The sequence below is a fragment of the Quercus robur genome, chromosome 3 (assembly GCF_932294415.1).
Source record: "Quercus robur chromosome 3, dhQueRobu3.1, whole genome shotgun sequence".
NCBI lineage: Eukaryota > Viridiplantae > Streptophyta > Magnoliopsida > Fagales > Fagaceae > Quercus > Quercus robur.
In genome coordinates, this window is record NC_065536.1 from 59,250,852 (window position 1) to 59,264,186 (window position 13,335).

At 33.7% G+C, this 13,335-nt stretch overlaps 1 protein-coding gene across 2 annotated transcripts; it reads right to left on the minus strand.

The window, feature by feature from the left end:
- Positions 1-269: 269 nt before the first annotated feature.
- On the minus strand, positions 270-6,601 carry LOC126718616 (uncharacterized). 2 transcript variants are annotated; one of them, XM_050420918.1, is made up of 11 exons: positions 6,419-6,601; positions 5,123-5,236; positions 4,934-5,052; positions 4,770-4,816; positions 4,594-4,694; positions 3,216-3,303; positions 2,217-2,325; positions 1,725-1,896; positions 1,465-1,536; positions 1,178-1,291; positions 270-1,056 (listed from the first exon to the last, which is right to left on the minus strand). In XM_050420918.1, exons 1-11 carry the CDS (start codon positions 6,518-6,520, stop codon positions 964-966), a joined length of 1,131 nt encoding a protein of 376 aa, XP_050276875.1. In that variant the 5' UTR covers positions 6,521-6,601; the 3' UTR covers positions 270-963. The 2 variants fall into 2 exon arrangements, with proteins under 2 accessions (XP_050276875.1, XP_050276874.1); XM_050420917.1 differs by lacking the exon at positions 5,123-5,236 and having other exon boundaries at positions 6,419-6,592.
- Between the last annotated feature and the right edge of the window lie 6,734 nt (positions 6,602-13,335).

The following is a 13,335-nucleotide window of genomic DNA, read 5'->3' on the forward strand; positions in this document are numbered from 1 at the left end:
TGGTGATTGGTGACTGTAGTGCACCTCCATCGGATGGAGACTATAGTGTCCTGTGTCCCTCTTCCAATGGATATATTATTTCCTGCATGCAACATCCCTTTCAGTTATGAGGTCCAATCTCATGTGAGAGGGATATCGCATGAAATTTACTTTCATGTAAGAGGAATGTTGCATGCAATATCATGTGAGATTTACTTTCATGTAAGAGGGATGTTGCATGCAAGGCCCCATTAACTTTCAGTAACTTTGTTACTTGATCCAGCTAGACATATCAACAATGAGAAGATATTCACTATCCATCTTTAGGAATAATAAACTCTGAAATGTAGGTCTCAGTTAGTATATCTAACATTTGCAAGTTCATTAACACAAGTAAATAAATACATTCCACAAGGCAGATAAATATGAAATTCTAATGTTCTTGTCAAAAGGTCATCGAGAGCATCGTGATGGGTTAGAAAAACTCTTGGTATAGCATAAAAGAGAGAAAGGAGAAGCGGAAAAGAAGTTTGAACGGGTTTGATCTGTCAAAAACTTGCAGCGACCTTGGTTGGCAAATGCTTCACTGAACCAACAAACTTGTAATGCAATAGCATATAGCTTCTGTCTCTGTGAATAATGTAAAGAAGAACTAAAGAACCACTGGCATCATCTTGAGAGCCAAGAAACTTCTAGATCTCCCTAGGATCTTTCTCTTTCTTTTTTAGGTAAATCCTAAGTTGAATACACTAAACATTCCATCAAGCCACTTGATCTTGTTCGCCAGAATAAGGCACGCACATGGTGATGTCTTGCAACAAACCTTCATAATCACCTTGGAAACCTCAAGACTGCTTCATCAGTAAACATGCCTTATATGCGTTGATAACCCAATTGAACAATAGTACTCAAGTTCTATGACAAGTTCAGAAATCCATCTTAAGAAGTCAATAAACAATACTCAAGTTGACCTTGAAGACCATGTCACATCCCAAAGAGGAAGCAATTACTGTAGCAAGGAAGAAATAGAGCACTGTCTTCAACCACCATTGGCTGCCTAAATGGATTTAATTGTATCTACAAGGCAGTGGCAAATTTTGGGATCTGATTAAATTAAGCATAACAATTCAAAGCTTTTGAACAGAACAGTAGCTTGGAGAAAAATAACACAAAGAAACAATAAAGCAATGTAACACACAGGAAATGTGAGAGGATGGCCAGTTAAAGTGCTTATGCAACAAGCTCCAAGATGACAAGCTTCTTCACAGTAATCAGAAAAAACTGCCGCGACATTTGTCTCCTTTATTAGCTCCTGAAACGCTCATCCAAGAAAACAAAAGAACTAACATTAAAAAATAAAAAATAAAAATTACAGGCACTTTCTGCTCTTTGTTTGCTTTTAATGGTAAAAGCTTCTTTTTCTGTGACAAGTAAACACAAACGTAAACTATGAGAGTGAGATGTTAAGAGTATCAAAACACATACAATTGTTGGCAACCAACTTGAATAAGCAGCAATGCCGGCATTTGGAGCAATCACCAAATGAGGAGAGAAATCCTGTTCATGTACCAGAAGTCAGGAATTACTGCCAAAAGGAGTATTAAGCAACTAACATACCTAGGTGACAGGTTTTGGAAAGACAACTTAAGTGTAAAATATATATTTTAAAATAAGTTTGTGTGTGCGTGTGTGTGTGTGTGTGTGTGTGTGTGTCTGTCTATAACAACAGCAATAAAGAAAGAAACCTTTGCTATTTCATGATAGCAGTCATGATATAACCCTCTTCGAAGCTGCAACGTCACTTTTGAAGTTCTTCCAGTCTGTACATCCCAGCTCAAATTCTCACTTGCAGATTTACAAATGCAATCTGTCTCAAGGCAATGAGCATAATTTCCAAGATCAATCCTCTCACCATCCCTACTTATCCCAATGCAGGAAAATAAAAAAATAAAAAATGTCAGCAATAATGTTTTCAGTATCATAATATTTCTAAGTAATGTCTTAAGTATCATGATGGTTACAACAGAAAGAAACACTTTTGCTGCTAACTAAATATATCTTCATGGAATAAAGTCCTTTTTTTGCTCTTTTATTTTAAGTTACACATGCACCCAATGAATCTTGAACCCCACAACCTCACTCTCCACCTAGAGCTCATTGGCGAATTAAGTTCTAATAAAAACTACTCAACTAAATAAATCCTTATAATACATCCATTATGAAGTGCACTAACTGACCTATGTTGTGGAATTGCAGGCCCAATGAGCTCTATATGCACATGCACACCAGGGAAAAGTGCATGCAACTCTGCAAACACAGCAAGTTGCAAAAGCTCTTTCTCAGGCCCTGTCAATAACAAAAGCTTCAGTAATACATTGGTGATATTATATGGATGATCAACAAACTTATCATTACTAAAAAGGCACATAAAACTATTTCTGATATTACCTAGACGCACCACCAGCACTTTGTAGAAATTAAGCTTAATATAGGATGAACATCATTTTATAATACTTGCGTACAAGCATTTTCACCCCGACTCAAGTGCCAGTAGATAATACAGCAATATACATTCACTTCATACTACACTATATTCAAAACAATCTTTTTATTTTACAAGTAAAAGATAATAGCCAATTGCCTAGATGAATGGGCTCCAGGGTAAACAATAAAAGCAGCATGATTATCAAAAAACCATGCTTCTACATTGCATACCCTGACAAACCATGTAGTCAGCATTAGCTTTAACAAACATAGTTAACAAGGCCAACAGCTATCAGTCTCACTTGTTACCGTGAGACTTGTAGCAGTTGTAGGGAGGTCGGGCACAAAGTTCAACTCCTATAATACAGGCTAGAGGATAGACTAAAATATTATAAAAATTACCTTATAAACTAGGACAGTCATAAAATATCCATTGATGCTACTCATTCTAAAACTCATCCTCCAAATCAAGTTCCAAGAAGACCCACTGGCTAGGTCCATAACTATTCACAATGTCAAGGCCTGCTATGTGACTTAAGGAACAAATGTGAAGCATGAACTTCAGAAAACATATTTACTTTCTGTGGATTTCTCTAAATAATTTACAGAAAAAGAAAGATATTAAGGGAAAGAAATTGGCCAAAGACACATCCATTAGCATAGAACCATAATACTAGAAAAACAGTTCAATAGAGACATCAAACATTAAATTTACTGCTTGCAGAGTAAATAATTGAACTGCAACAACATACCAAGATAGTGTATGCACAGTTTGTCCCTGATTTCAGAAGTTGAACTTCCAAGACCAGCAACTTGAGTGGCTTGATATATCATAAATGGCTGAAATTAATGGGGAAAAAAATCATTATTCTTCTGATTAAAATCACAATATCCAAGAATTAACAGTAAGCTGCATCTGGATTCATAAATAAAGAAGTGTTGGATTTGAATTCAACTTCTTAGTTTTTTTTTTGATAAGTAAGAAAGATGTATATTCAAGAAGATACTTTATGCATGAAAAGCATAGAGCAAACAAAAAATACAGCGAGAAAGAAAACAAAACAGAAAATTAATTACAAAGGAGAAGAGAGTTTAGGAAATAAGGGAGAGAATCACTAGAAGTGAGTCTCCAAGCTTGAGACTAGTCAAACAAAGATCCACTAAAAGAACAAAGTAGCTGATCTCCAGAACTATCTAAGTCCTCAAAGGTTCGCAAATTACGCTCCCTCCAAATACACCACAATAAACACAATGGTACTAAGTTCCAGATTTTTGAGGAATGTTTCCCAACCAATTCCACCAACCAAAGAGAGAATCTAGACCATACTAGGTAAGACCCACGAAATCCCAAAAGATTTGAAAACAAAATTCCACAATCGACAAGCCATCTCACAATGAAGCAGTAAGTGATCTATTATCTCCCCACAACAACGGCACATAATACACTGGTCAACAAATTCAAAGCCCCTAAGTGTGCGTTTGGGTTAAATTTAAAAATTAAAATTATTTCACAATTCAGCTTATTTTTGCTACTATTCATGGGCCTCACTGCACTTTTTGGAACTATTCATCGGCCCCACTGTACTATTTCAACTAACTTTTACCTTTATCTATAGTATTTTCAGCAATAATTTTTCAGTTTCAGCAAAATAAGCAGTATCCAAACACACCCTAAGTCTCAAATTATCACCCATAAGAACCCTATTCCAAGCTACAATCCAAACAAAGAAGGAAACATGCCTAGGAGCTTTGACTTTCCAAATACCTTTCAAATTATCAACTTCTTAGTAAAAGCAGAAGCCAAAACACCATTCACATAATTGTGGATTGAAATATAAATGGGAAGCTGCTACCAATACAACCACACAGTTTTTTTTTTTTTTTTTTAAGAATCCAACCACATAGATTTTAAAAATCATATTCCAAAAAGAATCATAGTAACCATAAGCAGCCTCACAAAATATGCATTCCAGAAAAGGAGATTGTAGCTAAAATGCTAAGGTGTTGATTCTTCCTTCATGCCTCAATCTTGGCCACATAAGAAATATTGTAGATTAATATTTTAAAAGTAATAAGAAGTAGTTCATAAATTCCAACTCTCAACTAACGACTTAAACACAACATACATACCCAGTGAAGAAGCAAAGCCACAGGTGAATGAAGTGGAATGCACCTCCACTCATAGTAGTCCTTCCAACTACTTAACTGCTTTGGTATTGGAGCTACAGGCTCTGCATGTTTATATTGTGAATTCAAAAACATCAACTTCTACTCCAAAACAATGAGCCACAAGCAAAAGATAATACCATTACATGGGCATAAGATTCTTGGAAGGTGCCAACCATCATTTGACCTGCCAATAAGAAGGAAAAAATATAGCTGACCAAAATTAAGAAAACATATATGACATCATAACAGAGAAAATCCTTTATGCACCATATAGATAGAAAAGATTTAAAAAGATAATTACCTAAAACAGTCAGAGGAAGTAACTGATGAGCCACAACAACATTCATACAGCCACATTCCCACTTGATGGACGCCCCTTTTGCTCAAGAATGAACACCTAGTCTCTTTCTTTTCATGGACCTAACAGATTTGACCAGAATTATATCTATAATGTCAAAAAAATAGCATGTAGACAGTATAAGGCAATTACCATAAGTGTAGCTTCTTGACAAAACGTGAAAGGAAAGTCATTCAAGACATCAACACTTTTCATTTGTTGTGCTAATCTTTTGCACTCTTCTTTGTGTTCACTCCAGTGCAAAATCTAAAGGCAAAAGTTGAATGATAGCTTTCAGCCAAAGGAAAAAAAGGGGCTTTAACACGCACACACACACACACAAAAAACATGACAGCCATATGATAGATTTGTAAGGTAAAATGCTGGATATTAGCCCAAGTAATGATCATTGAACAGTAGTGGAAAGAAACAATAACATGTCCCGTAAAAAAAAAAAAAAAAACAACGAGAAGTACTGACAGCAGCTTCTGGGCACTTCAGGGCAGTCATTGAATACATATGCATAATCTTGTACTATGAATAATCTCTATCTCCAAAGATGTTAATGCTGCAATTAAATTACATTCATGGATGAACTAATACTGAAGTAACCTTTCACCCCGATAAAATCTAGACTCGGCAGTGAGAAATGTAGGCAACATTTAATATAGTTGATTTCCTTTTAGGCTCTCAACATCATTGATTGTATCTTTTGTGTGGATGAATCATAGAAAATTTTAATCCCATAGTTAACAAATTGATATATGTAATAAGCACTCAATAAACAGCATAAGTGTCTCAACCAGCTGTCTCAGTCTCACACTCCAAACCTTGTAGGAAAATAAGCCAAGAGAATTAAATCATGAGCATTACCAAAATTCCACAAAAAATTACCTAAATTCGACAAGACTTGTTTTGAAAGGCCTAGTTGAGACACTAGTCTATAGTCATCAAGAACTACATTTTTCACAAGCCTTACAAATACACATCAATATAATTCTGTTACGGGCGTAAGCTAATTAACCGCAAATTGCAATAATAATCATTTGTGGCCAATGAACTCTGCAACATTAACAAAGAGTTACACCGCATGTAATTTGAACTAACTTCTTTTGTGGGCATGAACTAATTCAAATGACAATTAGAAGCCAAGTTTTCTTTTTTCCAAGCTGGCAAGCACACACCAATTCTGTTCAAACTAAGACAAACCCAATTGTTGTTGCACACATTAATACTATGTTGAATTCATTAAAGTCCTTACACATGACTTGGTTCCCCAAATGGTCAAAAACACTTAACACAAACAAAAGTAAGAACTAGGATGCCACAGTACAACACCATATCCAAATTGGGTGTTCTTTAGAACAATCAAATTCGGACCAAGGTTATGATTACAATGGCACATGTAAAATCTAAAGTTAAAAAATAAATAAATAAATAAACTTATACCTGGTGAGAGGCTGAGCAATAAGCAACGGCTCCGCAACGGTGACAGCGTTTTCTGGGTGGGCCCAAACAACGAGTTCCCCTGCCTTTTCCGGCGCACTCCATTGTTGCTGTTGTTGGTTCCTCTTCTTGGGTCACTACCTTCACAGCTTTGTCGCTTCCTTGTTCTGTTTTTTTTTTTTTTTTTTTTTTTTTTTTTTTATGGGCTTCCTTGTTCTGTTAATTGGCTTAAATGGAACAGAGCCCAGATGGACAACTTAAGGCCCAAATTCAATCTATATTCATCTAGCTCAAAAATATAGCCCAGCCCATTTAGACGTTTTAGGGAATAGAATTGAGGCCCAAAAAAATGAAAAGGTCTAAAGGTGAATGACCCAAAAGAAAAAAATATAGAAAACTATAATGTGCTCCAACTTGCACCTTTTGGTATTTCTATTTGAGATATCTAGATATAAATCGCCTACCTCTGTTATATTATTGAATCATCAAAAAAATAAAAATTAGGTCTAATGTCAAACTTGCCTAAAAAAAAAAAAAAAAAAAAGATTAGATATATCAAACTCCTCTAAACTGAAAAACATTATGATAAAGAATATGGGCCCATTTAATAAGAAATTTTTAGTAACGTTATTTATTAAGTATTGTAGAAATACGCGTGAGTTAAAAAGCACAATAAAAATACGTGTTATAGTGTTTAAACACTAAAAAATATTGTTTAAACAATAGTACCAAATAAGTCTTATATTTTTCAAGAAAAATTATCCCCCCTTCACATATAGAGAAGGAAATTTTTTTCAAACTTTGTATAAATGATAGTATCTTTAAATTTTACTTAAGCATTATAGTGGGTAAAAATTTACTCAACACAATAAATTTGGCATGTGATAAGAAAACCAAAAAAAAAAAAATCTACCCATTTTTGTTCATCGACAAGAGAACTACGTATATAACTTGAAAACAACAATCTCATTATAATATAGTCAAATCACTCATATTTCACACCCTATTTACTAAAAGGCTATTGGTACTTCTCATGTCTGAAGCTCAACTATTGACTGTCTTCTTAGAAAGTGTTCTCTTTCAAGTCTGGTGTGGATGGGCCCGATGGGGTATTTATAGGTGGGTTTTAAGCTCTTACCCTCAAATTTAGGGGATTGAGAGTTGGTTCCAATCCAATCTCCCCAACACTGCCAAGATGAAAGTATGGCTATAGGTCTAATCCTACCTTTCTCACTGTTCAGATCAATCATTTAGTATTTAATGTTGAGTGGTTGTCAATAGGTGACAACAATAAACGTGGATTGAACAATTAACTTTACATTGAGAATTCAACCCGAGGAAATGTTGATCTTAGCTCGGTCAATCCCAATGACTCTACTTCAAACTTCTATGGTTGTACCATGAGAGTATGTTCAAGTCAGCTATGCTTCGAGCTTCACAAAGTATATAGGATGGAAGTTGCTGAGGAGCTCCTCCCCAAAAATTCCACTTGAGCAAAAGTTTCATGGGATTTTCTATTTAACCATTGAGTTATTTGATTAAGCATCTTTTATTGTTGATAAATGAAGTAACTTAAGGGGTAAAGTAGTGATTTTAATGATAAATCAAGGACAAATTAGAAATGTCACTTAACAAAAGGTGAGATCCACAAAAAATATAATAAATCAAGGGAAAAATGGATATGGATATTGCATCAATTCTGTAATGCTTATCACAAAACTCAAGTAAGAGATAATCATTCTATAAATTTTGTTGAAATTGGTGTAATTTTTCTTAATTCTTTATTAAATATTGGATAAATATAAAGTGTCCAATAACACAATTCTTATTAGGGGGGAAAGTATTTCTTCTTGGTTGTGTTTTTTGGTGTATAAACCAGTAATATTATTTGAGAATTGAGCCTTTTAAGAGTGTAATTAATTCATGTAAACCTTAAAGGACATTAAAATTAAAGTAATTTTTCCAAGACTCACAAGTAGTAGTCTGTTTGGTTAGAGGATACGCTCTCAATTTCAATACAAGTCTTTTTCATGGCAACCTTAAAAATGGAAGGTGACTGGGTATGCACAGAACCCAATCTTTCGGGTGCTTTCCTTTTATTGTTGAGAGGATGGTAGAAAATGATGACCATGATCAGAGTTAGGTCTAGAGTTTCTGTCGCAAGATTTTTACGCTGAGTTTTACCACTTTTTCAATAATCAAACCTAACCTAACATTCATGTGTTAAGTATAGCGACCTCAGCAAATGCATGCATAAGATGCATGCCATAATGAGCTTCATTTGTGGGTACATGCATCAGTTAAATAGGTCAATGTGTTGTGCTGCTATGCCTAAATTATCATTTCGAGTTTTCAACCAATGCAACTCCACCACATGTTAGAATATAGGGTCAAATATAATCATGACTCTAAACATAATTATAAGTTTAAGCATAAAAAAATAAAAAATGGTATACATTAATTATCAATTTTTGAAAACTTTTACATTTTTTTATTAAACAATTGCTTTAAATGGTTTATTAATGGATGTCCTAAAGGTATTCGTTAATAAAACCTTACAAGAAATTTCACAATTATTAACATTAGTTGTTCTAATTGGTATATAAATATTATTCTAATCACAACTTATTACTTTTTCAAATTATAAAAAATATTGTGTAATAGTCGTGTACTTAGACATTAATCAAATAGAATATAATAAACCAGTATCATCTTTCAAGGCCATTAAACTTTAAAGCCATCATTTTGTTCATAATCTTAACCAATATTATTATTCCCCATAATATTATAGCATATCCTTAGTTGTACCTTCAAAATATCCTCAAGTCTTGAAGTGGGTAGTGTTTGAAAATTTGGAAAATGTTCTGATTACCTGTCTGGTAAAGAGAGACTCAAAGCTCCTGTTCATCTTGCTAGTACAATAAACAGCAAGAAAAAGATGCTCCAAATCACACTCAATTTTGTAAAAGGAGATGCCATATCTTGCAAGAAAAAGAAAGGGGGATCATCAAACGGTCGTTGCTCCTTTTTAAAAAACCTTTTAAAGTCATTGAAAAAAGAAAGATGATTTTGATGTTTTATTTTAGCTTTGTGGGGGGTCTAGGATTCTCATTGAACCTTCAATTCATGATCGGATCTGATCTATACAGTTAAGTTCAATTGGTCGGCCATAATGTGATTCATATGAATGTTATTGATGAACACATTACACACATATATATCAAGTTATCAACCATGCCCAACAACCAAGTAATGGAAAATAATATTTATAAACCCGAATTGTAAATTACGACCCCACATTTATTATCAAAATGGTCTTTTGATAATCATGAAAAGGTGAACGGCGCAAATATAAATTAAAATTGTGGGGTCTTGATATACCCCAAATTGAGATTTTGTTTGACTAAAGTGAAATTGGTTGTTGTTTTATTTAGATTTTAGACCTCTCCTTGTTTATGTTTTGTTTAGCTTTGCTTTTCATGATTAATAAAGTCAACCATTTTCTTAATTAATACATTCGAATACTATGTAGTGTAGCTATTTTGTATACAAATGTTACTTTTTAGAAGATTTGGAAACATAAACAAAAGTTATTAGGGTGTTCTATATAATGCATTAATATTAAGCATTTAAGCATATTAATGCAATAAAGACGTTCTACTCAGTCAGCTACATCAATCAATCGTGCATCCCTTAATTGTAAGTTTTTTTTACGTCAATTATGTTTTAAGGTTTAAGAATATATCACTATCGTTAAAAAGTGTCTTTAGATGAGTATCAAACCATGAAAAGGTATTACTAAAATTATTGTCGAATAATACTTCGATTTCTCCTAAACGTCAACTAAATTTAGGTTAAAAAATTCAGGTATATGACTTCAATATAGAGTATGATGAAATTCAGAGGTGGACTACGTTTTTAGAACTTAAAATTGTCCTCATGGAATAACAAAGTTGTAGATGACATTACAGCACAATAGTGGTTATCCACATCAAGAATGGAGGTTTAGAGTTTCACCATTTTGGTGTTGATTTGTTTTAGATAGTTATAATATGCTACTAATTTTGCTGTGCATTTTTTTTCCCTCTAAATCTTCAAACATTTTATGTATAAAAATGTATCAATTAAGATACAATGCTTTTAATCAAATTTGAATTACTATATCCTGTTCTCTTTTTTATTTTCCAAAGTTTGATTTCTATACTTTATGTCACTCGCCACTGCAGTTAAAATTAACAGTCCACTATTAAATGATTGTGAAATGAAGTTTGTGAAAAAAAAAAAAAATATATATATATATATATATATAATATAATATAATATAATATAAATTGTCAAATTTACTGGAGAACTCATCTCATGATCTGCCAATTTATAAGGAAGAAAAGAAGAAGTAAATAATGTGAAGCCACAACAAATGGGTAGGAAAGTAGAGGACTGAGGATATCATGGATACCTGTTGTGTCCGAAGTAATAATAGTACATATATGAGGGAGTCTTCATTATTTTATATGATACCATCATATAAAATATTAGGTTGTACTATGAGTTTTGTATTTGTACTTCAATTGGTTGGTACCTCTAATATTTCTAACAAAAATATAGGATTCAAACTCTCCTTCTCCAATTATCAAATTATAAAAAATAAACATTAAAGAAGAAATTAAGGAAGGGAAATCGAATGAGGAAAGTCAGATTTTCCTTCTTTTTTTAATAGAAACCATAAATTTGATTATATGGCATTAATCATCAACTAATTTTTTGGTATAGGCAAGATCTTATTCAATAACAATAAAATTTACTAATTAAAACCCACAACAACTTCATTTTCAAATAATAAAAGGTTTGAACTCTGAAGCTCTAGCATTAGAACAAGGTGCAAGATATTCAATTGGAACTTTGGAAGGGGAGGCAGTGACACTTGTTTGAGCCCACATATGACATAACCAAATCCTTAGAGTGTGGGATGGGATCAAACACATCCATAATTCTTCGGAAACTGGGAGGTAATGCATGCACGTGTCTAGAAATGGAAATAGAGTGGCCCATAGAATGGTTCCAACAAGTCCCAACTTTTGTGAAAAGCCAATTGTTATGGCGTCAACCAAGGAAAATTATTCAATATTTCAAAACAAAAATCCATCTTTGTACATAAATAATAAATCTCACCATAAATTTATATAAATTTAATGAGAAGAACTTACTATTACATGAGAGAAGCGAACATTGGTTATAGAGTACTAATTATACAGGGCACAAGACTAACTCACGGTTATTGTAGGACTCATGTCAATCTTGTAATGCTTCCAATGCACAAAAGTATCGTAGGAAAGCCAAACCCTAAAAATGTAAGCATGCTACTTTTTATTAAACATTTGAGTTTTAGCCACCAACCCCTTGGGTCCTAGCGTGGCTCTTTTTCTTCCATCACACCTAACCACCAACCCAAATCAAACATTTGTGTTTTAGCTCTGCTCTAATTTGCATCCTAACTTTGAGCTCCATCAATCTGTGTCCCAACTCTAAGAACTTCATCAAATCTGTGACGAAACTCATCAATCTCATGACAAGGCAACTACTCATTGCCGAACGACCATGTAATCAACTTCTCTTTGATTTGTGACAAACCTCATTGATCTCATGACAAGTGAAAACTTGAGTAGTGTAAAACACTATAACTTGTTTAGACTCCCAATTTTTAAAACACGACTTAATTGTTTTTACTCTAACTTATCTAAGTGTAGAATAAGAGTAAAGATGCGCAATAACTAGAACTACTCTCTAAGCCATAACCACAAGCAACTAACAATAAATACAAAACTTAAAGAGTAAGGGAAGAAAGATGCAAACACAAGATAACACCAACCATCCAAGTCGAAATCGATCCACTAGTGAATAAGTTAGAGTACAAGGATATCAAAAAAACCCTCCAAGTCTAATCTATCCAAAGTACTTGAGCCCTCCAAGCTCCAGCTACCAATGGACTTCTCGGAGTCTTGTATTCACTAGTTATCCGGTTCCCACAATACCACCTGATTGCATCCGCCAAGCCTCACCGACTTCTTTTGGCAAATCTCAAATGCTTCCCAAACTCCAAAACACTCTCTACACTCTGAATAGGTGTGAGTTGTATTTGGATACAAATCTCCTGTCAAGGTATAACAATAAGAGAGGAAAGAATAAGAGACTACAATGATTTCTCACTAAAAGATGAATAGCTCTTTCTTTAAAAGGTGGGTGTATTGTAGAAACCTCTCTATGGTTTTTCTCTAAATAGCCTCATTTCACTTTTTTGGGTAATAAGGGTATATATAATATCGGTGATGGGTATAAAAGTCACACTTAAAATCTTCTAGGCAGAGAGTTTCACGGGTCACTTGCGACTTGGCCCAAGTCGCGAAGTGACTCGTGAAATACAGGCTGACACTTGACTCTTCAACTTCTAACATGTGATTCTCATGAGACTTTCACAGGTTGCACCACTCATGAGCCGAGCAGCAAGATCAACTTCTTGAGCAATCTTCACCGATTTAATACTAAACTCAATACAATAAAATCCCACAAAATACAATGAAATAAATTAATGCAATTACAACACTTTTTGTCATGGAATAAGCCAACATAAATGTTATGTGAAAAACCATAACTTAACAACAAGGTTCTTGTTGCCAAAGGACTGGAGAGCATAAAAAAAATATTTTTATTTGATGTGTTGATGAACAATATCTCAGAAAGTATATTGAGGTACTGTTCATAGATTCATTTTTTTTTTTGAAGCAATTTGTTAAGCTAATGGGTTTTAATGGAGTATAGCATTTTGTGTGTGTGTGTGTTGTTGTTGTAATGCTAGTTTGTTGATTAGAATGAATGCTCCGAGTCTAATGATCTAAAACCAAAAAGTTTCTTCTTCTACTTCTTTT